The 22,392-nt window shown below is 39.8% G+C and overlaps 4 protein-coding genes and 1 non-coding gene across 9 annotated transcripts in view; 3 read left to right on the top strand and 2 right to left on the bottom strand.

Annotated features, from left to right (window-relative positions):
• Nucleotides 1-1,662: 1,662 nt before the first annotated feature.
• Nucleotides 1,663-6,610, top strand: LOC104803712. Its single transcript, XM_010527738.1, has 10 exons — nucleotides 1,663-1,766; nucleotides 2,298-2,441; nucleotides 2,635-2,728; nucleotides 2,829-2,929; nucleotides 3,362-4,432; nucleotides 4,549-4,739; nucleotides 4,903-5,066; nucleotides 5,220-5,372; nucleotides 5,916-6,161; nucleotides 6,542-6,610. The coding sequence occupies exons 2-6, from the start codon at nucleotides 2,307-2,309 to the stop codon at nucleotides 4,597-4,599; spliced, it is 1,452 nt and encodes a 483-aa protein (XP_010526040.1). The 5' UTR covers nucleotides 1,663-1,766; nucleotides 2,298-2,306; the 3' UTR covers nucleotides 4,600-4,739; nucleotides 4,903-5,066; nucleotides 5,220-5,372; nucleotides 5,916-6,161; nucleotides 6,542-6,610.
• A 138-nt stretch (nucleotides 6,611-6,748) lies between these two features.
• On the top strand, nucleotides 6,749-10,142 carry LOC104803720 (serine/threonine-protein kinase-like protein ACR4). 2 transcript variants are annotated; one of them, XM_010527757.2, is made up of 2 exons: nucleotides 6,749-6,938; nucleotides 7,137-10,142. In XM_010527757.2, exon 2 carries the CDS (start codon nucleotides 7,339-7,341, stop codon nucleotides 10,033-10,035), a length of 2,697 nt encoding a protein of 898 aa, XP_010526059.1. In that variant the 5' UTR covers nucleotides 6,749-6,938; nucleotides 7,137-7,338; the 3' UTR covers nucleotides 10,036-10,142. The 2 variants fall into 2 exon arrangements, with proteins under 2 accessions (XP_010526059.1, XP_010526052.1); XM_010527750.2 differs by having other exon boundaries at nucleotides 6,749-7,043.
• Nucleotides 10,143-10,300: 158 nt separating this feature from the next.
• Nucleotides 10,301-10,372, bottom strand: TRNAT-UGU. Its single transcript has one exon. It is a non-coding gene; the product is annotated as a tRNA-Thr (tRNA).
• On the bottom strand, nucleotides 10,359-21,966 carry LOC104803678 (eIF-2-alpha kinase GCN2). Of its 4 annotated transcripts, XM_019200917.1 has the most exons (30): nucleotides 21,210-21,966; nucleotides 20,275-20,349; nucleotides 20,115-20,174; nucleotides 19,907-20,012; nucleotides 19,547-19,651; nucleotides 19,009-19,404; nucleotides 18,509-18,646; nucleotides 18,344-18,430; nucleotides 18,141-18,227; nucleotides 17,951-18,062; nucleotides 17,561-17,678; nucleotides 17,128-17,182; nucleotides 16,654-16,823; nucleotides 16,024-16,208; nucleotides 15,248-15,396; nucleotides 14,886-15,135; nucleotides 14,559-14,651; nucleotides 14,378-14,453; nucleotides 14,198-14,291; nucleotides 13,550-13,630; nucleotides 13,347-13,403; nucleotides 12,850-12,981; nucleotides 12,678-12,761; nucleotides 12,411-12,519; nucleotides 12,198-12,334; nucleotides 11,673-11,780; nucleotides 11,213-11,298; nucleotides 11,035-11,137; nucleotides 10,830-10,952; nucleotides 10,359-10,692 (listed from the first exon to the last, which is right to left on the bottom strand). In XM_019200917.1, exons 1-30 carry the CDS (start codon nucleotides 21,329-21,331, stop codon nucleotides 10,582-10,584), a joined length of 3,609 nt encoding a protein of 1,202 aa, XP_019056462.1. In that variant the 5' UTR covers nucleotides 21,332-21,966; the 3' UTR covers nucleotides 10,359-10,581. The 4 variants fall into 4 exon arrangements, with proteins under 4 accessions (XP_019056462.1, XP_010525990.1, XP_010525998.1 ...); XM_010527688.2 differs by having other exon boundaries at nucleotides 14,378-14,651; XM_010527696.2 differs by having other exon boundaries at nucleotides 14,378-14,651; nucleotides 18,509-18,643.
• Nucleotides 21,967-22,054: 88 nt separating this feature from the next.
• Nucleotides 22,055-22,392, top strand: part of LOC104803695 (tetrapyrrole-binding protein, chloroplastic) — a 1,321-nt gene continuing 983 nt past the window's right edge. Inside the window, exon 1 of the mRNA XM_010527716.2 lies at nucleotides 22,055-22,387. Within this exon, the coding sequence (XP_010526018.1) occupies nucleotides 22,095-22,387 (293 nt within the window). The 5' untranslated portion in view covers nucleotides 22,055-22,094. The remainder of the gene's footprint in view (nucleotides 22,388-22,392) is intronic.

Genomic DNA, 22,392 nt, shown 5'->3' with positions numbered 1-22,392 from the left:
TAAAACCCAAAATTCCATCCTAATAATAAAATAAGAAACGAGATATATCATATTCTCTGTGGGGACATAATTCGTATATTTGTTTTTTACAAGAAAGAGAGTTGGGTGGTGGGGAATACGCGTGAAGAAGGTGAGGTGGGTGGGGTTTTTTTTTTTTTTTTCCTTCAGTTGTTTATCAACTTTTATTTATTTTCTCATTAAATTAATCAATAAATTTTATGCAAAAAACGCGTTATCATAATGGTGGCTGTTGGGTTATTGTCCCCTTTTATAAAATTAGGATTATGTAAGTTGATTCATATTTAGGCCCTTTTAATTATACGTTAAGCATGTGTTATGACCCCTCTGTCACACTTTGAGATATTTTTTTATTTCTCATTTTTCTAACCATGAAGAAACTCCTTTTGTATATATGTAATAATTACAATAGCCAATACGCAGCAGCAACAAAAAAAAAAAAAAGGATTATATTTGCGCTTTCTTTCTACCTTTTTCTTTTTTCTTTTTCCTTATTTCTTGACTTTTAATTTCGTAAAGATAACAAAATAAACTACTGCAATTTGACCAAATAAAAACCTAAACTTTCGAATGAATAACGAAAAAAATGATTTAAAAAATAAATATTTTTATTGCTGAAACCTACATCAGAAACTTTCATAAAAAAATAATAATACAAGAATTAGATGGTTATCCTATGTAATTCTACCACTCAAAATCGGGCCTTTTTTTCTATCAAAAATCGTGCAAATTTAGTTTATTTTTTCCCCTCTCTCTCTCTCTCTCTCTATATATATATATATATATATATTATTGGTGAATTTTGTGGTTATAATGAATGATTGGAATTGAAGTTAGAAAGATGGACCGTCGGCGATGATAACGGATCTTAGAATCAAAGAAGAAAGACAAGACATTGGGGACCAAAACGCGCCAAGAATTATGCCCGTATATAATATAATATATATTTTTAGTTACTTTGTAATAAGTATAACTCCTCACGGGTTTGAGTAACGGTCTCCAAGACCATTTGACTTGTTAACATGCCGACTTGGCTGTCCTCCAGCTCATGCAAGCTTCACGCCGTCCCAACCCACCACCACTCCATTAGTAATTATGGTTCCATATATCATATGATATATATATATATATGTATGTATGTATGTATTTCAAGTTATTGTCTTCTTTTTTTTTTTCATGTGACAGTTATTTAAGATTCTTTCTTTACTTTCACTTTTCAATTAATGATTATTGATAGCGGATAATGGATATTATGAATATAATTTCCTCTGTAATAATAAGAGTCACAAAGTAAGATAGCATTAGCCGTTAACAAAGAATAGTTAGGTTATGATTTTTTTTTTTTTGAAATTCGAATAAACAGTGCGCGAAATTCGATTTTTTTTATTTTATAAAATTCCATTAAATGGTTTAAACCTAATAATTGGAAAAGATTATACTATAAACCATGTTTAAAAAAATGTTTAGACTTGGAAGGAGTTTTGGCAAAGGGAGCTCTAGAATGATTGGGCCATTAATGTTAGTGGGCTCAAAATGTTGAACCCAAACATAAATGGGCCTAATTAGGGCCCAATTAGGCCCAAATAATTCCATATTGCAGAACCATTTGCTCGATTTCTGGTACAGATTTGAAGACACGTTTTCAGAAGTGGGTTGTTTTGTCTGCTCGCGGATTTCAAAATCGAGCTACTCTCCCAGAAGTTTTCTTGCACTTTCTCGGCAGAATTCCCGGAAAAGCCGTCGATCAGGTAAGACTCACTGAATTTTTTCGTGGAATTCTTCGAACGTGTCTATTACTTACTAACTTTTCTATGTTCTCGATGGAAGTGGTTGAAGCTTGTTCATCTCCTGTTCGGTTGGTTCCCTCTGGGAAATGCGGCTGAAGGATTTGAACTGAAATCTGATGTTTCCATGTTCTTTGCTTGGGTTTTGATGCTTTTAGTTTGTTTGGTTCGATTATGCATTTGGTGAAGTAGCTTGGGCAAAGGTTCAAAATTTCTCTTCCCTTCCTTCCTTCTGCTGCAGCTTAGCTACGACCATAGAGACAGCTAGTGTCAGATTAACATTTGTGTTTCTGTTTGTTATTTATACATTAACTTATGCTTTGCAAAGATTCTCACTTATCGTCCCTCCTCCGTTACCTCAACGTTGGTTTTCATTTCTGTCCTGTCTGTTTTCTTTGCAGACCGGTTTCAAGTCTCTGTTCATCATGCTTGCTTAGTTGAATGATATTCATTGACCAGTTTCCTGAACTGGGTACTTCCTTTTTAATGCTGTAGTGGTGGGAGATGGTCAGGAAAGAGGATGTGGATTTCTACTGTAGTTTTTCGCGTAAAGAGCTTCAAGGTTTATGCAAGAAATATAATTTACCAGCTAATAGGTCAACTGCGGATATGGCTGAATCATTGGCTTCTCATTTTGAGGTATGCCTATCCGATGTTACTAACTTCTAAAATCATCTGAGAAGAGCTGGAACTTGTTGCATCTTACCTTGTGGGGATGGATACGAATATTGACCATTGGATCATCAAGGGGCTTTCCCTGTTTTGCTTGTCAAACAATCAATATGTTCACATGTCCTTCTGCATCTAATTCTACTATGTCTAAAAATTTTAGACAAAGAGTCTGAGCTCAGGCGCCTTTGGAGTTGGCAGGATCCAAGGCGCTGCATCAGGAGCACCAGCAAAAGGAAAAATGGATGCGGAAAAAGGTTGGTTGATCATCTGTTGACAAAATATTTCTCCGCATTTAGGTTCATCTTGCCAGCTTGGGTTAAGCCATTAATGAAGAATGTTTGCATAATTCTGCAGACTATAATGGTAGTAAATTGGAAATGATTGGAGGGGATCATTCTCAAACTACAGTAGCTGGAGGAACAGGCTTTACCCCTGGGCATAAAGCACATTACCAGGTTGGATTCACCTTATTGTTGATGTCTTTCTGCACGAAATATGTTTTCAGGTTACAACTGCGTGGATCACATGCATTTTCAATGCTTATAGGGTGAGCATTTCATGCTTCTTTACTAGGGTCTACCTCCTTCCATCTCCTATTCTATAAAATAACAGTACAGCGCATGGATGAGTCCGATGTAGTTCCCGCTTTGTTTATTTCATTGATATACTCTTGAAAATGCTGAAACATGTGCTCTTCTCTCTTTGGAGCATGCTACAAGTTATGAGGTAGAATAGGGTATTTAGCAATTGTTGAAATACCATGTCATGGTTTTGTTCATTATGTCAGATCTTTTGCATCTTCAGCATCCTCCCCGTTTTCATTTAAAATTTCCACTCTTCTGCTTTGCAAGTTCTAAGGTCTCCTAAATCTCGTCATGGAAATGCAGGACGTACATGGCGCTCTGATTGAATCTGCATATATTCCCCAATTCACTAAGAATTTGAAAAAGGGTCCAAAGGCAAATTCCAGGAAGGATTTTCTTCAGAGAACAGAATGTCGTTTAGAAAATCAAACAGGAGAGGTAAACACTGGTGAATGTCCTCAAGAAACTTCGTTTCCAGGATGCTCTACGTTTTCCAGTTCGTCTTCGTTCGAGTTTCATGTCAGTTCGGAAAAGGGTATTAACCTTTCAGTTGATTTGAATTTTAACCCATCAGACTGGATCACTAGTATGAGAAATGAGGTCTGTATATGGAATAGCATGCGTTCCAAGAAATCCCGAAGTTCTGATCAGGACACCGATGACCTTACAGAGAGTGAGAAACAGAAAAATCAGTCGCCACATCCTGGCCTCGCCCAGGATTTGTGTTCAAGCCACACAGTGAAAGAAGCCTTTGCAAGCCCACTCATGAAAGACAATGGTCAAATACCATCTGATCATCAGTCTAGCGGCGAAGGCTCTTTAACGCCATTTGTGATAGAGCCATGCAGCAGAAAAAGGGATGCCTTGGACAAGTATAAGAAAGAAGAAAGGCATAATCTGTTCATACCTGAATCTTCAGCACTTGGCCAGATTGTCTCTTGTGCTGAATCGTGTAGTAAGAGCTACTGTGTGGTTTCTCTTGATTTGGACCGTGTTAACTCTCCTGGAAGAAACCTGGCAAGCGATTCTGGTACGATTTCCACAGAATGTCCAATCACTCTTGATACACAAGAAAATCTGACTGGTGACCTCCCCAATAAAAGTTCAGAGAGTCCATCCCCAGGAAGTCCTCAAAAAGTTGGAAACTCACGTAGTGGTACTCCTATATCTCCAGGAATAGATGGTTCTGAAACGTCATCATCAGAAGCAAAGCCCTACAGGCTGAACCCATCATGTTCACCTTGTAAGAACAGTAGATCCCCGGATTTATCTGAATCAAAGCTCATCAAAGATGCAGAGTCAAAAGGGTATTCAAAATTAATCTTCCAGTACAATGCAGGCAAGAACTGTTTGGCATCAAATGTGGTGGAGAAGGTGCGTTTCATTCTTCCTTGTCAATTTGCTGTCTGCAGAAAGGACCCTTATTTGTTGATTTAATACCAAAGGATACCACGGTCGCTTCATCTAAGCCATTTTTTTTTCCTTCGCAGGAAAAGAGCGAAACCATTAGTGGGCAGGAGCGCTCAGGGTTACTTGTTTGAATAGTGTAGCATTCCATATATGGAATTTTATTTTTTGAAGTGATAGAAGAATGTGTATTTACTTCCTTCAAGATTTTCTCCGAGTCACTCTTGGTAAAAATCTGAATGGAAGTAGAAAACCTGTTGGTGAGCTTTTGGAGGTATACTTTCGGGTTTCTTTATATCATGTGGATCCTATGGATGTTGAATGCATAAGGAACTCATATTGGTTTTGCTTAAAAAATGTTCTCATTCGCTTCTTTTGCGCCTTTTTTCTTCTATGTTGTATGTTCTGGCGTGGCATGTCGGTTTTCCTGATTGAAGGAAACTGAATTTGCTTGCTCCAAGGATTCATTTGCGGCCAAAGGAAACAAGTTATTTTTGTTCTTCAATTGTGGTTGAGTCATCAAGTTCACTCGGATCACTGCTGAAGCATTATATTGAGTACCAAAGGGTTTTGCCATGGTGAAGCCTGAAGTCAGTGTGCTGTAAGTATGGAGGTCTTTGGCATTTTTCTCCTGTTTCATTTGAGGTCCTGTAAAAGTTAAGAAATGCCAAATCTATGTTTTTAGTACATCTGCAGATCAAATATGGTCTAATCATCTTAATCTGACACTGCCTCTTTTTTCTAAACATGTCAGAAACGCAGAAAGCCATGGAGAGTTTATTCTTTGGCGAGGAGAGTTTCGTGCCTATCGGGAAGCAGCTGACAATAACTTTGTTGCATGTACCATAACATTGAATGGGAGCAATGTTCTTCCTGTATAAAAGAATGGCATACAACCCAAAATAAGGTACTTGAAACGTTTGAAGGTTATCTTGTTTATACTTGTAATGAAACTCAGTGTGGTCTGCATTGTGTTTGAGTCCATTAGAATGACCTTAAGCTTGATGTTGATAGTTCAATTGCACAACATATCTAATTAGTGATTTTGGAATATTATTTTACTTTACATATTTTATTATATATATACACATATATATATATATACAGATTATTTTGTCAGATAATGTGACAAACTGATGAGAGGAGAGAATCAAGAATTCTGATAGCATGTAGGCGGCACGTGCGCCGACCCTTGAGTCGGGTCTCAACTACATAGTTCGCTGCATGCTCTTCTTTTTATCATAATCAACACTAACCCCATATATCCTTGATATATATATATATATATATATATATATATATGTAAATTCTGTTTCAAGTTGGCTAAATCCTATTGGGCAATGGTTAATGGATTTCGCCTAATATATGGCTCTTGTCTGAATTTCTTTTTCCCCTTCTAAATAGCAAGGATGGGTATGTGAAAGTTTTTTTTATATTGGTGGTTGTCCAGATGGGATTCGAACCCGGGGCATAGGAGAGCACTTTGTGCTCCCACGCCACCGGACCACCACATCTGGGCGGGTATGTGAAAATTTTACCAGTCTTCCATGTTAAGCATTGTACAGAAACATAGTTTGTTCTTTTAGATCACACTATTACTTATGATGTAGCATAAACATGTCATGAGAAGAGAAGCCTTTGGTCATTGTCCGAGGAAGGAACTCAGGCCATGGGACATTGTGTATGGAATTCGGAGGTATTTTTTTTACAAGAGTTGACAAACTTGGTTAACTGCATGCATGTGCATGGAAAAAATCACAACACTATTATATATATATATATATATATATATATATATAAGTTTGGAGATGTTGGTTCGGTCTTCGTCTGCCTCGTGGATAGCAAAGGCCAACACCAACGGGGAAGGCAAAACATTAAATATACAATGGTTATATTTAAAAAAAAAAAAACAGTCTGGATTAAAGTATGGTATATTTCAGAGGGTCTTGATCAAACTCGAGGACCCGGAATTAGAAAAATGGATTAAAAAATTCACGAGGGCAGCGTAAATGCCTCATGATTCGTTAGTTTACAATACTGATGGAGGATTGTTGTCAACTTTGGGAGTGATAATAGGCACAAAATGGGCAAGAATTGGGTAATATTTTGGAAAAAAGCTGAGGAGAGAGGCGTGATGGAGGCTGGAGAAAGTGGGGGAAAAAAAAAGAAAACGAAAGACATTTACTCCTCATTTAATGTCTTCAACTACATTTGCCATTACTGAGAACCTGCAGTTTTGGCCTCATTGAATGCTCTCTCACTCCACCCAACATTGAGACAATCTCTCTCTCTCTCTCCGCTGTCTCTGCTTTCATCGCCTCATCTCTCTTTACTCTTTCCTGAGTTTTGGTTTCTACGGAAAACCCATTTCCACAAATCTTGAAAAGAATGCATTTTTTCGTGTGGGATAGAGTAACAGCGATGCTGGTTTATGGATCTTTAAGGATGTAATGCTCTTTCTGAAAGTCTAAGGGTAAGTGACATTGCACTTTCCGTTGCGGAAGAAGAGAGAAAGGGGTCTGCTTGGCATTTTCGTCTGAGATTTAACATCAATGAAACCTGAATTTCCTGTCCAATGGTGAATCAAAACCTTCTGGGCTTTTCTCGTCATGGTTCCTTTGTTTAGTCAGTGACAGTTCAGTAACTCGGTTCACGTTGCTTGACATTACAGATGATGCATGTCGATACTTAAAAGTTTCTCCATCAAGAAAGGGTTTTAGCTTTCTGCTGTTTTGTGCCTTTTGTGGTGCCTGGTAATCGAAGGGTATGAAGCAGAACCATCAACCCACCCAACATTTGTGTTGTTTTTTGAGGTTGCACCAAGAATAAAAAAGGACCAGCATTGATTTCAACCAAGTCCTTTGAAGTCTAGGATGGGATTTCTCTGTCTCACAGCTAGAATTTTTCTCATCTGGATTTCCAAGGTCAGCCAGTGGAAATGGAGTTTCCTTGCACAATTCATGCTTATCACAAATCTGTGTTGGCAAGCTTCAGGCCTTGGCTCAATGTCTTCCATTGCTATTTCCTATGGGGAGAGTGGCCCTGTTTTCTGTGGTCTGAAATCTGATGGGTCTCATCTCGCGGTTTGCTACGGAGCCAACTCTGCAATTCTCTATGGAACTCCAACTCATTTAGAGTTCCTTGGCTTAACAGGTGGTGATGGGTTTATGTGTGGGCTTTTGATGAGATCTATCCAGCCATATTGCTGGGGAAACAGTGGCTACATTCAAATGGGAGTTCCTCAGCCGATGACCAAAGGAGCAGAGTACTCTGAAATCAGTGCTGGTGATTACCATCTTTGTGGTTTGAGGAAGCAACTGATGGGTAGACAAAAGAAGGAAAACTCCATTGTTGATTGTTGGGGATACAACATGACCAGAAGCTTTGTCTTTAACAAGCAGATACAATCACTCTCTGCTGGTTCTGAGTTCAACTGTGGCTTGTCCTCTAAGGACAAATCTGTTTTCTGCTGGGGTGATGAAACCAGCAGTCAGGTCATCAGTTTAATCCCCAAGGGACAAAGGTTTCAGAAGATTGCCGCTGGTGGGTACCATATCTGTGGCATTCTTGAAGGGTCGAATTCTAGAGTGCTCTGTTGGGGAAGGAGCTTGGATTTCCAAGAGACCTCCACCGGAGAACGAGCTCTCAATTCAATTCCAAAGGAGCCATTGGTGACAGTGGTTGGAGGAAGGTTCCATGCTTGTGGAATCAAAAGCAACGATCATAGTGTGGTTTGTTGGGGTTATGCCGTGAACCCGAGTACCCCAGCCCCAACAGGGATCAAGTTCTATGAACTTTCAGCGGGTAATTACTTCACTTGCGGAGTTGTTGCTGGGAATTCCACATCGCCTATCTGTTGGGGGCTCGGGTTTCCAAACACACTCCCTTTAGCCGTCTCACCAGGACTATGCAGAGTCACTCCCTGCCCACCAGGTACCTATGAGTTTGTTAACCAAGAGAACTCACCTTGCAAGTTATCTGGTTCCCACATTTGCTTGCCCTGCAAGACCAGTTGCCCTCCTCAAATGTATCAGAAAAGCCAATGCTCACAGAGTTCTGACATGCTGTGTGGTTATAACTGTTCGAGTTGCTTCTCACCCGAGTGCTACTCAAACTGTTCTGCATCTAACGGTTGGAAGGCAGGAGGAGGAAGTTTTTGGTCGCTTCAGTTACCTGTTATAGTTGCAGAGATCGGCTTTGCTTTGTTTGTGATAGCCCTTGTCTCCATAACAGCAGTTTTATATGTACGGTTCAGATTGAGACACTGTAGGTGCTCAGGAAAGGATTCGAAATCTGTGAAAGATTCAGCTTTTATGAAGGAGTACGGGAGAATCTGTCCGGATCTGGATGAGCTTAAGATCAGGAGGGCTCGTGTCTTCACATACGACGAACTTGAGAAGGCTGCTGGTGGCTTCAAAGAAGAATCAATGGTGGGTAAAGGGAGCTTCTCCTGTGTGTACAAAGGGATACTGAGGGATGGAACCACTGTCGCAGTCAAAAAGGCCATAATGACGTCTGATAAACAGAAGAAATCAAAGGAATTCCACACGGAGCTTGATCTTCTTTCTAGACTAAACCATGCCCATCTTCTTAGCCTTCTTGGATACTGCGAGGAAGGAGGGGAAAGGCTTCTGGTTTACGAGTTCATGGCACATGGCTCACTGTACAATCATCTCCATGGAAAGAACAAGGCCTTGAAGGAGCAACTGGATTGGGTCAAGAGAGTGACCATAGCTGTCCAAGCAGCCAGAGGCATCGAGTACCTGCACGGTTACGCTTGCCCTCCCGTGATTCACCGGGATATCAAATCATCAAACATTCTCATAGACGAGGAACACAATGCTCGGGTGGCTGATTTCGGTCTCTCTCTACTAGGCCCTGCAGATAGCAGCGCTCCCCTAGCAGAACTTCCTGCAGGCACTCTCGGCTACCTCGACCCTGAGTACTACAGACTGCATTACCTCACAACCAAATCCGACGTCTACAGCTTCGGGGTCCTACTCCTCGAGATCCTAAGTGGTAGGAAAGCCATAGATATGCAGTATGAAGAAGGGAACATAGTCGAATGGGCAGTCCCTCTGATCAAAGCAGGAGATATAGCAGCGATCTTGGACCCGGTCCTGAAACCTCCACCAGACATGGAATCTCTGCGGAGAATAGCGAGTGCGGCATACAAATGCGTGAGGATGAGAGGGAGAGACAGGCCATCAATGGACAAAGTAACAACAGCGCTTGAACGTGGGCTGGCTCAGCTAATGGGGAGTCCGTGCAGCGAGCAGCCGATATTACCAACAGAGGTGGTGCTAGGGAGCAGCAGAATGCACAAGAAGTCATGGAGGTCGGCATCTGAGAACACCATGGAAGGGGGGGAGGAGCAGAGGACAGAGTTCAGAGGAGGGTCGTGGATAACGTTTCCAAGCGTGACGTCGTCACAGAGGAGGAAGTCATCGGCGTCGGAAGGGGATGTGGCTGAGGATGGTGGGAGGAACCAAGAAGGGCTGAGGAGCTTAGATGAGGAGATAGGACCTGCCTCCCCGCAGCAGAGCTTGTTCTTGCACCATAATTTCTGACAATAAAAGTTGCTCCCAGTTTAACATGACATCATCATATATGATTTTTATTTAATGACGAAAAGAGTGTTGGAAGTAAAAAGAAATGTAAAGGGAACGATGATTGAAGGTACCGTTGATTCTGTATCACTGTACCTCGCTGGGCACATTACTATAAAAAAACATTGATGATTGATAATCTTCCGTAAAAATGCTGAACCTGAAACTGAAACCAGTAAAATTTGAGGGTCAAAAAATAAAAACTAAAGCTGTCTAAATAAATAGATGCCCCCACGCAGGATCGAACTACGGACCTTCAGTTTACAAGACTGACGCTCTACCACTGAGCTATAAGGGCCTTGTTTTGGCTAAAATGTTTTACTAATACATAACAATAATTAATATCTCGTTTGACATTCAAAAAATTGACAACATGAAGACAGATATTAGCTCCAATGAACACGGATATACACACGTATACATAGGTACATACATCGTGAAATGTCTAAACTTCATGACGCAAAATTTTGAGGAGATTCCCATTTGGGGGAAGGCAGTTACTTGATTCTAGCTCCAAACCAAGGGGTTTCTAAATTGAGCAGCCATCGCGTCCAGCAGAAATTTGACAAGGTCTTCTCTCTGTACCTCTTTCACCCTCTTCAGTTCGAGGTGTCGAACCTGCATCATGGCACGAGTTATGACACTTTCATGATTACCTTCTTCGCATATATGATGAGAGCTAATGGATTGTCCAGGGTAATTCCCAAATCTCTCAACAGTCAACGAGACAGATGCAGGGTAATGGTGTTTGCTACCTTGACGAATCCTCCTTGGGACACACCTGAGTCTGTGATTATTACAAGACATTTGATTTCGTGTTCGCTTGCATATTCGTACTGCTCTGTAAGACTTGGATCCGGTGTAGGAACAAATTCAGCCTGCCACCATAGATGAACGTGTGATGGAGTATGCAGAAGATAAAGACCCCAACTTTATAACCAAAGATTTCCAAGCTTTAACCTTTATATTTTTCTCCCAAAGTTCAGCAGCCAGTTCCATGCGCTCAACCAGTAAACCCCCACCTCCTCTTGAACAAATAAGTACGCTAGTGTTGCCTTCATTTCTGAGACCGAAAAACAGATTATTATGGTGGCAGGTCAAGGGATTCAAAATAGACCATGAAAAGGGTACAACGCACCTAAAGGGTCTTAAATCCATGGGAAGGTGCTGAAATATTGTCTCCAGTGCCAGGCTGACGCCAACACCACCGGGTAGATTCATTTTCTGGAAACAGTAACGAAACCCCCCGTCATTTCCTAAAGCTTCGTTCAAAGTATTTACATATGAAAGTATACAAATTCGTCTAAGAAGCATATTTTTTTCTCTGTCTGTCTATACATATGAAAGTGAAAAAGAGAGGCCTTTTTTCTTTGGAAGCCAAACTTGGCACAACTAGAGGTAAGCAAGCCGCCAATGATGATCCTTGTTACAAATTCATATATCTCATTTATTTTAATACATCAAATCACTGATTTTTAAGAGGTGGTGCATGAACCTTCAACCACAGAAGGCTTCAAGGTGAAATTCTTTATATACCTAGAAGTTTTTCATCTCATCATTCACATCGTACAAAATGAAGCCATGTAAAACGAACTTACATATTCACGATCACACATCTGATGAAGCAAATAATCATAACGACCACCAACAGCAAGCAGAATTCCATCATTATACGACCCTGAGCTATTTTCTTTGGTTAAGAAGACCTGACCCAGAAGGACAACAGATTTTGTTGTTAGCAACTACAAATATGAAATCAGCATGGAAAGATCTTGGGTGATAGATGGATACTAAACATAATACAGATCATTGCGCATTAAATTTGACACTGATAAACGAGTTTTTTGTCCATTAAGTGCTTTTCTTATGGGGGAATCAACCTCTTAATTTTTACATCAATTTATTTTGCTATGGGATTTTGAATCTAGACCTTTGCTCTGTATCTCTAACTGAACAGACCCTTTCAAATGATCCCCTAGCAACCAAGAAATCACTTGTGATGATTCTCAGGTCCATTCTCTTGGAACGTCATGGGTATGAATATCATCATTGTAACCAAATATATAGTGGTCAACGATCTTTAGAGTGGCAACCAGAGACTAAACAGCATATCCAAGTCATACCTGGAAAAACAAATTTCGATGATAACTCTCAGCAGGTGGCATCAACGGATCTATGTAAACATGTTCTTCTATTCTCCAGACTCTCAAGTAGCTTAAGAGTTTTGACAACTCATCAAGTGCTTTCCGTGTAGGTTTATCTGCAGCAATGTGATAAGTGATAACAATGCTAAATTTGCATAGTGTGCTTTACAAGAACTAGAAGTTAGATCATACCAGCAAGCAGAGCCCCTCTTAAACGAGGAAGTGCTTGATCTGCAACTCCACAAAACCTTAAACCAACTGTCTGCAGCCTATTGACAACAGCCTCGGGTAAATTCAGGCCCTGGTAAACAGGAAATTCAGGATAAGCTCATAGGAAACACATTACAATGGATTATGGAACTAGGTTCAGAGAACATTAATATCTCATGCACAGTGTGTAAAGTAGGCACATTCACATGATGTCAACCACGTAAAAGATATTGAAATGTTGTTGCAAACCTGCAAAAGTTGACGCCTTATGAGAACCCATTTTGACTTGCGCTCAGATGACTGAGGAGGCAGGGAGCCCATCATGGAGAGAAGCTTTAATTGGAGAACAGGAAAATATATGGTCAAGATATTAGTATCATTATATCAATGACCCATAACCTTAAGCTACCAATAAGCCTACCTCTGCAACCTTCGGCCTTTGCTCTGCCTTAATTCCTGTCCACGACCAAATTGCATCCAGCAGGTCTCCGTGATTTAAATGAATGTTACAAGAGCCTCGATGATAGATGCGCTCCATGATGTCCACTATCACCTATAAAGTTGGTCCACAAAAACATTCAGCTAGTCTTTGATGCATGAGCTGAAAGCAGCAGCACTAGTTTGAATACGATGATTTATATGAGAAGGAACAAAAGCCAAGCTGGAGATATAAATAATTCTTCTTTTCATATTACTTTCTCCAAAGCATCTGCGATAACCTTCACAGAACTCTTTCCGAAAGTCAATGCTGTAACATGCCTCAGATATTCTCAATTAGGAAACAAGGAGGGGTCACCAACCCAAGATATTTTTCCCAAAACAAATTTGCTCTACTTTTGGTTCAAAGAGTAAAGGACAGGCAAATGACACAATCTACAATGTATGCGAGTGAATCTAAGTCTTGAAAAATTGTCACACCTTGAGAACTTCTGCCTCTGTCAAGGGTGCTGTACCTCCAACAATGTCAAAGTCTGCCTGTTCAAAAACAAGGCGGCACCCGTATAAAAAATTCAGCACATGCTAGTTCACATTGAGAAATCGCGGAAGGCCAAAACAGAGCCTGGTGGAACCAATCATCTTATATTTCATCGACCGAAAGGTAGAAAACAATAATTGATTACCTGAAGATAAGGATTTGGGGGAGAGTGACCTATTGCTCTCCTGTAGACAGGAGACACTTCATATCGCTTGAATGAAGATTCCTGCATTGGAAATTTTGAATATGCAACATATTATCTTCATTTTGACAACTTAAACAATTAGCAGACAGAACCGAGTTTTAAAAAGGATTAAAAAAACCAGTGAAGTAAGATCAATTTAAACTTTAATTTGATAAGTTAACCGTCTTTAAAGACTTCCAACAGAGCATAGGTTTTCACTAGTGAAATTCCGGACTCGAGACTTAGACATCAGGGATTTTATGGCTTAAATGTTTTCTTTCTCCTATCATATGACCTGTTGCATCAAGGTTAATTCTCACCATTAACAAACTATCAGCTATTTCAATACACAGCTGCGAATAGAAAGAACCGGCAAACTTTAAGATGTGCTTAATTTGAGAGTATCACTAAAAAGTTTTACCATGCGTTATTAGCTAGTTTACATTTTATACAAGTATTTGAAAGGCTAAACTCCATGACCTAAATTACTTGGAGGTACATGAGAATATCTCTTTGCCTATCTGGTTAAACTTGCTTGAATTGACATTAACCTAGAGATGGAAGGAAATAAAAGTGCACATCTATTTCGCAAAAGCCACAAAACCAGACCTGATTTACAATGATCCAATGCACAAAAGGCAGCCGTAACTCATAGCATAGTTCAAGCATATCTCCTCCACTGGTCAAAAGCTTCACAGTAGTCCTTTTTTGACAAGACCGGAATTAAATTAAGATATAGTTTTCATGACATAACTAACACAATATTAAGTTCCGTGTAAAGAAGTATACCTGCTAAACTGGGGGCAATCGCCAAGCAAACGCATTGGAATTACTTCTAGGTGCTTGGCACAGTGTTGCCTAAAGACTTCCTTTGCAATTTCAATAACATAATCACGAAGCTCAGTATCCATCTCTGTGTACTGAACAGAATAAGTATCATTTGTACAGATCAATCTATTGGACTGGTGACCTTTCATCTCTAATATTTCTTCATCAAAGATTGCATTGACTACTTTATCGTAGACACTTGACTCTTCAGACGTCTGCATCATTTTCAGAATACCTGTAATACAGAGAAGGCCTAGATGTCATGCCAAAATGAGAAAATAAAGGACATGTAAGCAACGGAGGACTCAGAGCGTACGTCACATATATGAGAAAAAGCCATTAACAACACTTACTTTAAAACCGTGGTCACTATGTACAAAAAACTTACACGCGATATAATTTATTAAAATATATGTAAAAGACCAAAACATATGTACAAGACTTGTATAAACAAATTGTAGGAACTCACTATCCAGTAACTCAGATTCCATCCTAGGTGGAAAGACATGCTGAAGAAGTTCAGTGGCTGAGGGACGATCGGACGGACTTAAAGACATCAAGCGCTTTAACAAAGATGCCTGTTCTGGAAATTCATTTACCCATTTAGCAGGAATTTCCCCTTTCAGTTTCAGATTAGATAATATAACATGCCTCTCCATAGCTGTTCCAAAAGGGTGCCAAAGCTCAAAGAACACAACTCCTAAGCTATACATGTCAGCCTGCAACTCACGAAGACATATTTGTAAGCATAGGATATGCAGAAATAAAATGTAATAGAAGAAAAACATATACACTTTTTAAACAGATTTTAACTGAGCCATCAACAGCTACCTTTTCATCAATCTTAGGCCATCCTTGCTCAATTTCTGGGGCTGTATAAAAGTAAGTACCAACTTCACCGGTCCTTTCGGCTTCATTTCCAACAGGATCGATAGAAAATCCACCATCTTGATCCAACTGTTCCAGCTTCAAGAACTTTGCTACAATGAGGTGAAAAATATCACTCAACTTGACATATCTATTTGAGTTTGAGATTGTCTTATACAGCTTGTGACAGAATGATATTGGACATCGATGGTGGTCCCCAACATGGGAAAACATAAATGGTCACCAGGTACTATATTTTATCCAATAAGATCTATCTCATTCTTACCCTCACTGAGTATACACAGGCAGCTGTGTGAGTTATACAGGCATCACGTTTTAAACCCTAAAACTGCTCAAACTAGATTAAATCACTGATGCAGAGTGAATTCCAAAATAAACCATCTTAACCAAATATACAGGATTTTGCAGCATGTCTTTGCATTTCTCCCCTTTTTAATAAGTAGGAAGATCCAAATGGCATCCAACAACGGTAGAAGACAGTGAGACCAAGAGACCTATTTAGTTTTCACACAACTTGCACAGCATGATCAACATGTATGAAAGAAATAGATCTGTGTGCACAATATAATCACCCTTCTAGCATTATAGAAACAAAAGTGATCCATCTTTGTATTGGACCTGCCTGCCTAACATAACATTATCAAAGGATTTAAGTGCAACACAAAACCATGCATTCACACTGATACATAATGCAAAGAGCATCAGGCAGGGAAGCATACCAAGACCGAAATCCCCAATTTTGATATCATTCCGGGCATCAAAGAAAATATTGTTTGGTGTTAAATCCCGATGAATAATCCCTTGTCCATGGATATGAGCTAGACCTTCCACAATTTGGCGAAATAAATGCCACGCAAAATCCTTGTCAAAGTGATTATATGATTCAAAAACCTGGCGGAGAGTCCTAGAGATAACAAAGAATAAAAATTAAAAATTAAAAAGGAGGAAAGAGAATGCGAGAAAATAATTCAATGAAAACAAGGCTTAACACTAACATTATCCATAACAAGGATACATGTATTGACCATCAACTTATTTCTCAACATGATTTGACATTTGAAATAATTCCTATCTTCATCTTCACTCACGATGGTTAATCATGAAGTTTGAGAAAGAACAATGGGCAAAAGAGAAAGTTTGAAAGAAAATGAATTACCAATTAGAAGAACAAGAACTTGTAAAAATTGGAAACTTCCTCAGATTCTTCTTTGGTATAAACAATTTCACTCAGTCATCGACTCATCGGAAACCATGGAATTACAGAAAACAAGGAGAATCCATGTCTCAATCTCACGAAATAAAGATGAGAAGGTAAATGAAACTTGTAGAATGGGTTCTTAAAACTTTACCTGGGACAATACTCCATTTGAATATATAGATAAGTAGACTCAAGCGCATTATCCTGTCCAGGAATTTCCGTTGACACTGCACCCGAGTAGCTGAACATGGAACTGCCAGCGGTTCTTGAACCCCAATTTGCACCAGAATAAGAACTTGCAGCTCCTGTTTCAAACCAGGCCTATTTTCATAGAAAAAAAAAGTACAATCATCGATAAGGTAGAAATATCGATGAGCAAGAAGCAGCATCATTGCAGCAGCAAATATTCTACAATGCAGATGTTACTAGGATGGACGGAATGGTGAATAAAGACTCAATGGCAGTGATGGCCTATAACATATAAATCTTAATTTAAAAAAAGGAATCTTCCAGCTAGCTAAATGTGGTTATATGAGCATGGTGAAAAAGAACACCAAACAAGCTAAGAACAAGTAGTCAATAGCCACTAAAAATTTCAGAAGCATGAAATAATGAAGAACATTACCTGATAGTAACGTACAACATGCTGATGCTGCAACCGGGAAAGTGTTGCTACTTCTCTGAGTACCTCACGATGAGCAGATACAGAAGTATTTTTAGGATATTATAAAAAACAAAGCTCTCAAACTAAGCGGTACTGTTTAATCTAAGGCCACGCAGAGCCTGGTGGTTCTGCTAGCCAACAATAAATGGTGTGCAAATAATTTTTCAGCATGAGAGATAAAGATACACTAGAATTCAAAAATATCTTTGCTCTAAGAAAATAAAAATGTTCCAAAATCTTTCCTGGATAGGACATCATAGCACTTTGCTTATATTAACAAAGAAAAACACCTCGAAAGTGGTGCTAAAACTTTGACTGAGTTCAATGTATATTTTGGCCCTCGGAATCTGAATATGCGCTCTAAAGAACATAAAACTTGTTATTTCTACATCACCTCAGTATCCGGTTATTGACGGGAATATCTTTGTCCTTCAGTCGAATTTTCTTCACTGCATATTGTCTTCCATCCAGTTTATTTTTGCACAATACAACATGACCAAAACCACCATGGCCTGCCAGCATAAGGTTTCCAGCAGAGAGTAAAAAGGAAAAATGTATCAAATTTCATTCAATCAGAAACCAGAACAAAATAGAACATTGACTGAAATGCGCATGTGCAGAGTCAATTTACTCCGAAGTCGAGAAATAGCAGAAGTATTCACGAATAACGTCAGATAAACATGTGAGGGAACATAATCTTGAAACGTGAACAAGTTTAAACCATGTTTATATGGCACATCGATGAAATAAACCGGACGGAGAAAAACTAATATCGAGTACGTACCAAGGGGTTTTAACTCTTCAAAATCATTGAGATATCGTGAGCTTGGGAGTGAAGTAATTGGCCCACCAAAATCCGAAGCTGGCTCCCAAAATAGAGGAACTCTACTGGAGGCCTAAACAGATAAACGTGAATTGGATGCTCTAACTCAGATCGTGAAAGAATGGAAGGGGCAAAGTGAACCAATACACACCATGTCTTGATGGAATATGTGTTCAAAAGTTTTATTGAATACTGGAGATGATTTTGAAGCTAAACCAAGCACTCCTTCCGACAGCATCTGGAAAGTATTAAGATAAAGCACAACCATCCGATAAGATTAGGGAGAAAAAATTTATCATTGGCAATAAGAAACCGGTGCACATGCTGAGAATTCAGATTATTCAAAAGGCATACACCGAGCTTGTGCAGTTCATCGGTTATTTGAGGCAATGCATCAGCCAAAGGCTCCTTGGATGAACAGGCAAGTCGAAGCAGATGGACCTGATTGAGCGGCACAAAGCATTTAAATCAGAGCAAGCAGTAGAAATCAATGCAGACAGAAAGAAGAAAAAAGACTACCATTAATAGATCCTTCTTGTTGATTTGAGGCGTTTGATCTCGGGTTAAGGACAAGGAAGACCAGGAGGACTCCGAAGACCCAGTTTCATAATTGCTGTGGTCACCTTCAGATGTGTCTTCATGTGAATTAGATTCCTGCTGAACTAGACACAGAAATACTGCTGAAATAGACAAAGAAATACAGCAAGAACTAACTCCAGATATCCAATCGAGTAAAAATGATTACAGGTGGATGTGTATTAGAAACAGAAGGGCGTAGATGTCTTCTATTATTGAGTACCAAAAGATAATCCACAGACTTGCCCATTAACCTACAACAAATTCTCGTAAAGAATGATTTTTCCATTGCATGAAATCTAAAGAATTATTGCTTTTAAGGTCTAGGAGCTCATTCCCTCTGCCTTATCCGTCACTAGTTATATCAAGGATAACATACCGTTTGAGGGCACTAAAGCTAACACAATAGCGATGTGAATAAGTTAAGGCAGTCTCATTCTCACCTTCTCTTTCTGGATATATCTAGATTCCATTTCTTCGAAAGAACTACTTGAATCAGAGGAAGTGCTGGATGCCTGAAGAGTATTTCGCATGGGGACAGGAGAAGGAAAAGCAACTTGTTTTTTCCCCTGGTCTTTAAATTGCCCCACATTTTTGTCCAGATCTTTTTCAGGTTTCTCATGCAAAATTTTCAAACCACTTGTCGAATGGGATTTCCCTGAAGAAACTATGCCCATGTTTTCATCTGTACCCAGACTCCAGTTCTGCAAATCTCCCAAGCCACTAAAGAGGTCTATGAAACCATATACAAAAGGTCCAGGAGAAGAGCATTTTGCTTTGCTTGAAACCATAACATCCTCAATGAGCTTAGTATTGCTATGTGTAGTCAAGGATGAAACCTTCATAAGAAAAATTGTCACTCAGAAACATCAAAGACCATGAGTTATGTAAAAGATGAAATATGTTACTTACTGGACAGTAGTAAACCGGACTCAGAACGAGCTTGGGTAGACTGAATAACTACAGGGAAGTAATACTTACGGATTCCTCAGCTTGAAAAGCTGGAACAATTTCAGACAAAAACTCTTGAGCAGCCTCCACCAAGTTGAAGATCATAACCCGCCCTTCTCGAGCATTCGAGTTTGCCTGGAGCATACATAAATTCAACAAAAACCTTGAGCCAATGAATGCACTAAATTATAAAACACTGCAACCTAAGAAGAGTAATTCAGTATGAAAGCACCACTGTTCTAAGACAAATCAGAATTCAACACCTAAAATTCAATTTTCAGGGTGTCTATAAATTATTTACATTACTGAATTGCTGCCTTTAACAACAAAAGAGAGGGAAAAAAAAGGTCTTGTCTGTATACCATTGAGTACTGGAGAAACATTCCTTACCTGGTCCAGAAGGAGAGATAGAAGTTTATCAGCATCAACTGTTGTCAGCCCTTTTTCTGGAGTAATCTGCAACTTTGGGCACTTGTAAGGATATCCTGGTAAGCATCTAGAAAAAAAACACATAATTAGAAGCAGGGAAATGAAAAATAAAAGATGGAGAATCCATGTCACACAGCTATAACAAAGATTCAGACAGAAATTTACTAACCTAACTACAAGCACTGCAGAGATATCAATATCCTCGAAACCCATATCCTTTGAGTAAGGCCTGCTCAAATTATAAGACGCTTGGTGAATAATTATACTCCTTGCATGAAAATCACCACAGCAGCAAAACTTAGAGGCAAGCATGTCGAAAAGAAGAAAACCTGAGTTTTATTACTACTTGAGGAGGTGAACGTGAACCTGAGACAATTTGGCAGTCCTCCTGAAATATAGCTGAGCTGAAACCACAAATGAAAATGATGCATTTTTTCCACCAAAAGCATTTATAATCCATACAACAACAACAACAACATGTCTTAATCCCAAGTTTATTTGGGATTTATAATCCAGATATTTCAGAAAAATAAAACTACCAAAATGGGTTTTTGGTCAACTTCTACAGAAGCTTTCTTTTACTCCCTTCTCAAGAAAGAAAAATAAATCTGCACTCCGCTCCCCTCTAATCCAGTTGTGAAGTAAATAATGCAATAAGTCTAAAAAAACTAGCTCATAGTCACAGTATAACGAAAGAAAAGTTTGGCTCCCATTGTTACATCCACTGGAATTGCTTCTTACCCACAATGAACGTCCTGAAAAAACAGCCAAAACTACAGTCTCTATCTAAATCATGTCATAAAACAAGGAAGAACTAGGCGGATCTTAAGATAAAAGCTACAAAATGTTAACATTTTCTACCTGAGGTTGTACAAAAACCCGAGGCAGAGAAATCATTGAAAAAGAAAGCTCATTCATCATATAGAGTATAGCCTACTTAAAAACAGAGAAAAATCAAAAGAAGAGATGTGCTAAGCACACCAGTTATTGGCAAGGAAATATACTACAGAATAAACATCGCCAATATAAGAAATTTTTGCGAAATCCAAAATCCCTGAGTTCACAGGATAGAACACAATTCCGTGGAGGAAGATGCAAGATGACCTCGGCTTATGTTGCTTATTCTCTCTATGACACAACAGATATCCACCATGGCACATTGACTACTCGATTCGACCCAAACCCTTCACCTCCTAAACCCTAATACTCACATTCCGGAAAATTCTCCATTCAAACAATCCAAGCGCCTAAATATTCGACTTACAGAGCAGTGATCTCCTCAGAGAGAAGCTCGTTCTCTTCATCAGCATTTGATCCATGGTCCTTCAGCTGACCCCTTCTTCCACTCCCTCCTCGCTTCTTCTTCTTCTTCGAAGTCCGACCCATTCCTCACCCGAAAACCCTCCGTTTTCCTTCTCTCTTCGAAAACCCCAGAAATAACCCCTCTCCACAAATCGTCTAATCAACACCAACGAAAGCCAACCCACCAAAAAATCTTTATCCCCGGATCTCCTATATCACCATTCACGAGAAACAATCAAGAGACGCCGTCGGTTCGAGACTTCAACCAAAGAGTACCATTGACGACGATTACTAAAAAAACACGGTATCTTCAGATCCAGGTATCGCCGGAAATTGACCGGAGAAACCTCTTACTGGATTCAGCTCGATGTTCTACGATATCGATCAAGCAAAATGACGCACTCCGTTGAACCCAATTTGATCGCTTATGCAATTTGTTCAAATTGCATCGCAATGCTGTTCTTAGATGGCGCCACCACTGGGTGTATTATACTAATTACATACACCCTCGCTTCGGATGAATATGGGCCTAAATGGGCCGCGTTCAATAGGCCGACAAATACTGAAACCCAATAATGGTCCAATAAGGGAGGGCCTTATCCAGTTTCCGGGGTAAATCCGTAATTGTATGAGCATGTGACGTGGCAATCCGTTGACGAGCCAACGGTACATGAGAGAGAGAGAGAGAGAGAGAGAGAGAGAGAGAGAGAGAGAATCAAACCCAAGCCTTATCTGACCAATCAAATTCGTCCCCGCCTCGTCCTCGTGATTTTCCTCACCCTTATCACACTCACTTCTCTTTAACTCTTTTAACTCTGTGTCTTCCTCTTCATTCTCTCTCTCATCAATGGCGGCCACAAATTCTCTCCACCAACGTCACGCTCACCACGACGGCGACCACCTCCGTCATCGTCGTCGCCACAGCTGTTCTTTCTCCAGACCCACTTCGCTTTCCTTCCGACAACCCACCACCCGTTCATCCTCTTCCTCCGCCGCATTCTCTGTCTCCTCCGCCGCCGCCGTATCCTCCACATCCTCCACCTCCTCCGCTTCCTCCACCGAGCCCGCCATCACTTTCGATGTCCTTGCAGAGCACCTCTCCGCCAATAACTTCCGGCAAGCCGACGAGGAGACACGGCGGGCGG

The sequence above is a fragment of the Tarenaya hassleriana genome, unplaced genomic scaffold (genome assembly GCF_000463585.1).
Source record: "Tarenaya hassleriana unplaced genomic scaffold, ASM46358v1 Cleome10, whole genome shotgun sequence".
Lineage (NCBI taxonomy): Eukaryota > Viridiplantae > Streptophyta > Magnoliopsida > Brassicales > Cleomaceae > Tarenaya > Tarenaya hassleriana.
This window is presented reverse-complemented; position numbering and strand designations above follow the sequence as displayed.

What these genes read in the sequence shown, in the direction of transcription:
- LOC104803712 (XM_010527738.1), top strand. Translation starts at nt 2,307, where the DNA reads ATGGTCAGGAAAGAGGATGTGGATTTCTACTGTAGTTTTTCGCGTAAA. An exon ending in CATTGGCTTCTCATTTTGAG is followed by an intron (nt 2,442 to 2,634) that starts GTATGCCTATCC and finishes TAAAAATTTTAG; the next exon opens with ACAAAGAGTCTGAGCTCAGG. An exon ending in CATCAAATGTGGTGGAGAAG is followed by an intron (nt 4,433 to 4,548) that starts GTGCGTTTCATT and finishes TTTCCTTCGCAG; the next exon opens with GAAAAGAGCGAAACCATTAG.
- LOC104803720 (XM_010527757.2), top strand. Translation starts at nt 7,339, where the DNA reads ATGGGATTTCTCTGTCTCACAGCTAGAATTTTTCTCATCTGGATTTCC.
- LOC104803678 (XM_010527688.2), bottom strand. Translation starts at nt 21,331, where the DNA reads ATGGGTCGGACTTCGAAGAAGAAGAAGAAGCGAGGAGGGAGTGGAAGA. An exon ending in ATGAACTGCACAAGCTCGGT is followed by an intron (nt 18,228 to 18,343) that starts GTATGCCTTTTG and finishes AATACTTTCCAG; the next exon opens with ATGCTGTCGGAAGGAGTGCT. An exon ending in CAGAGGCAGAAGTTCTCAAG is followed by an intron (nt 12,982 to 13,346) that starts GTGTGACAATTT and finishes CCAACTTTATAG; the next exon opens with GTGATAGTGGACATCATGGA.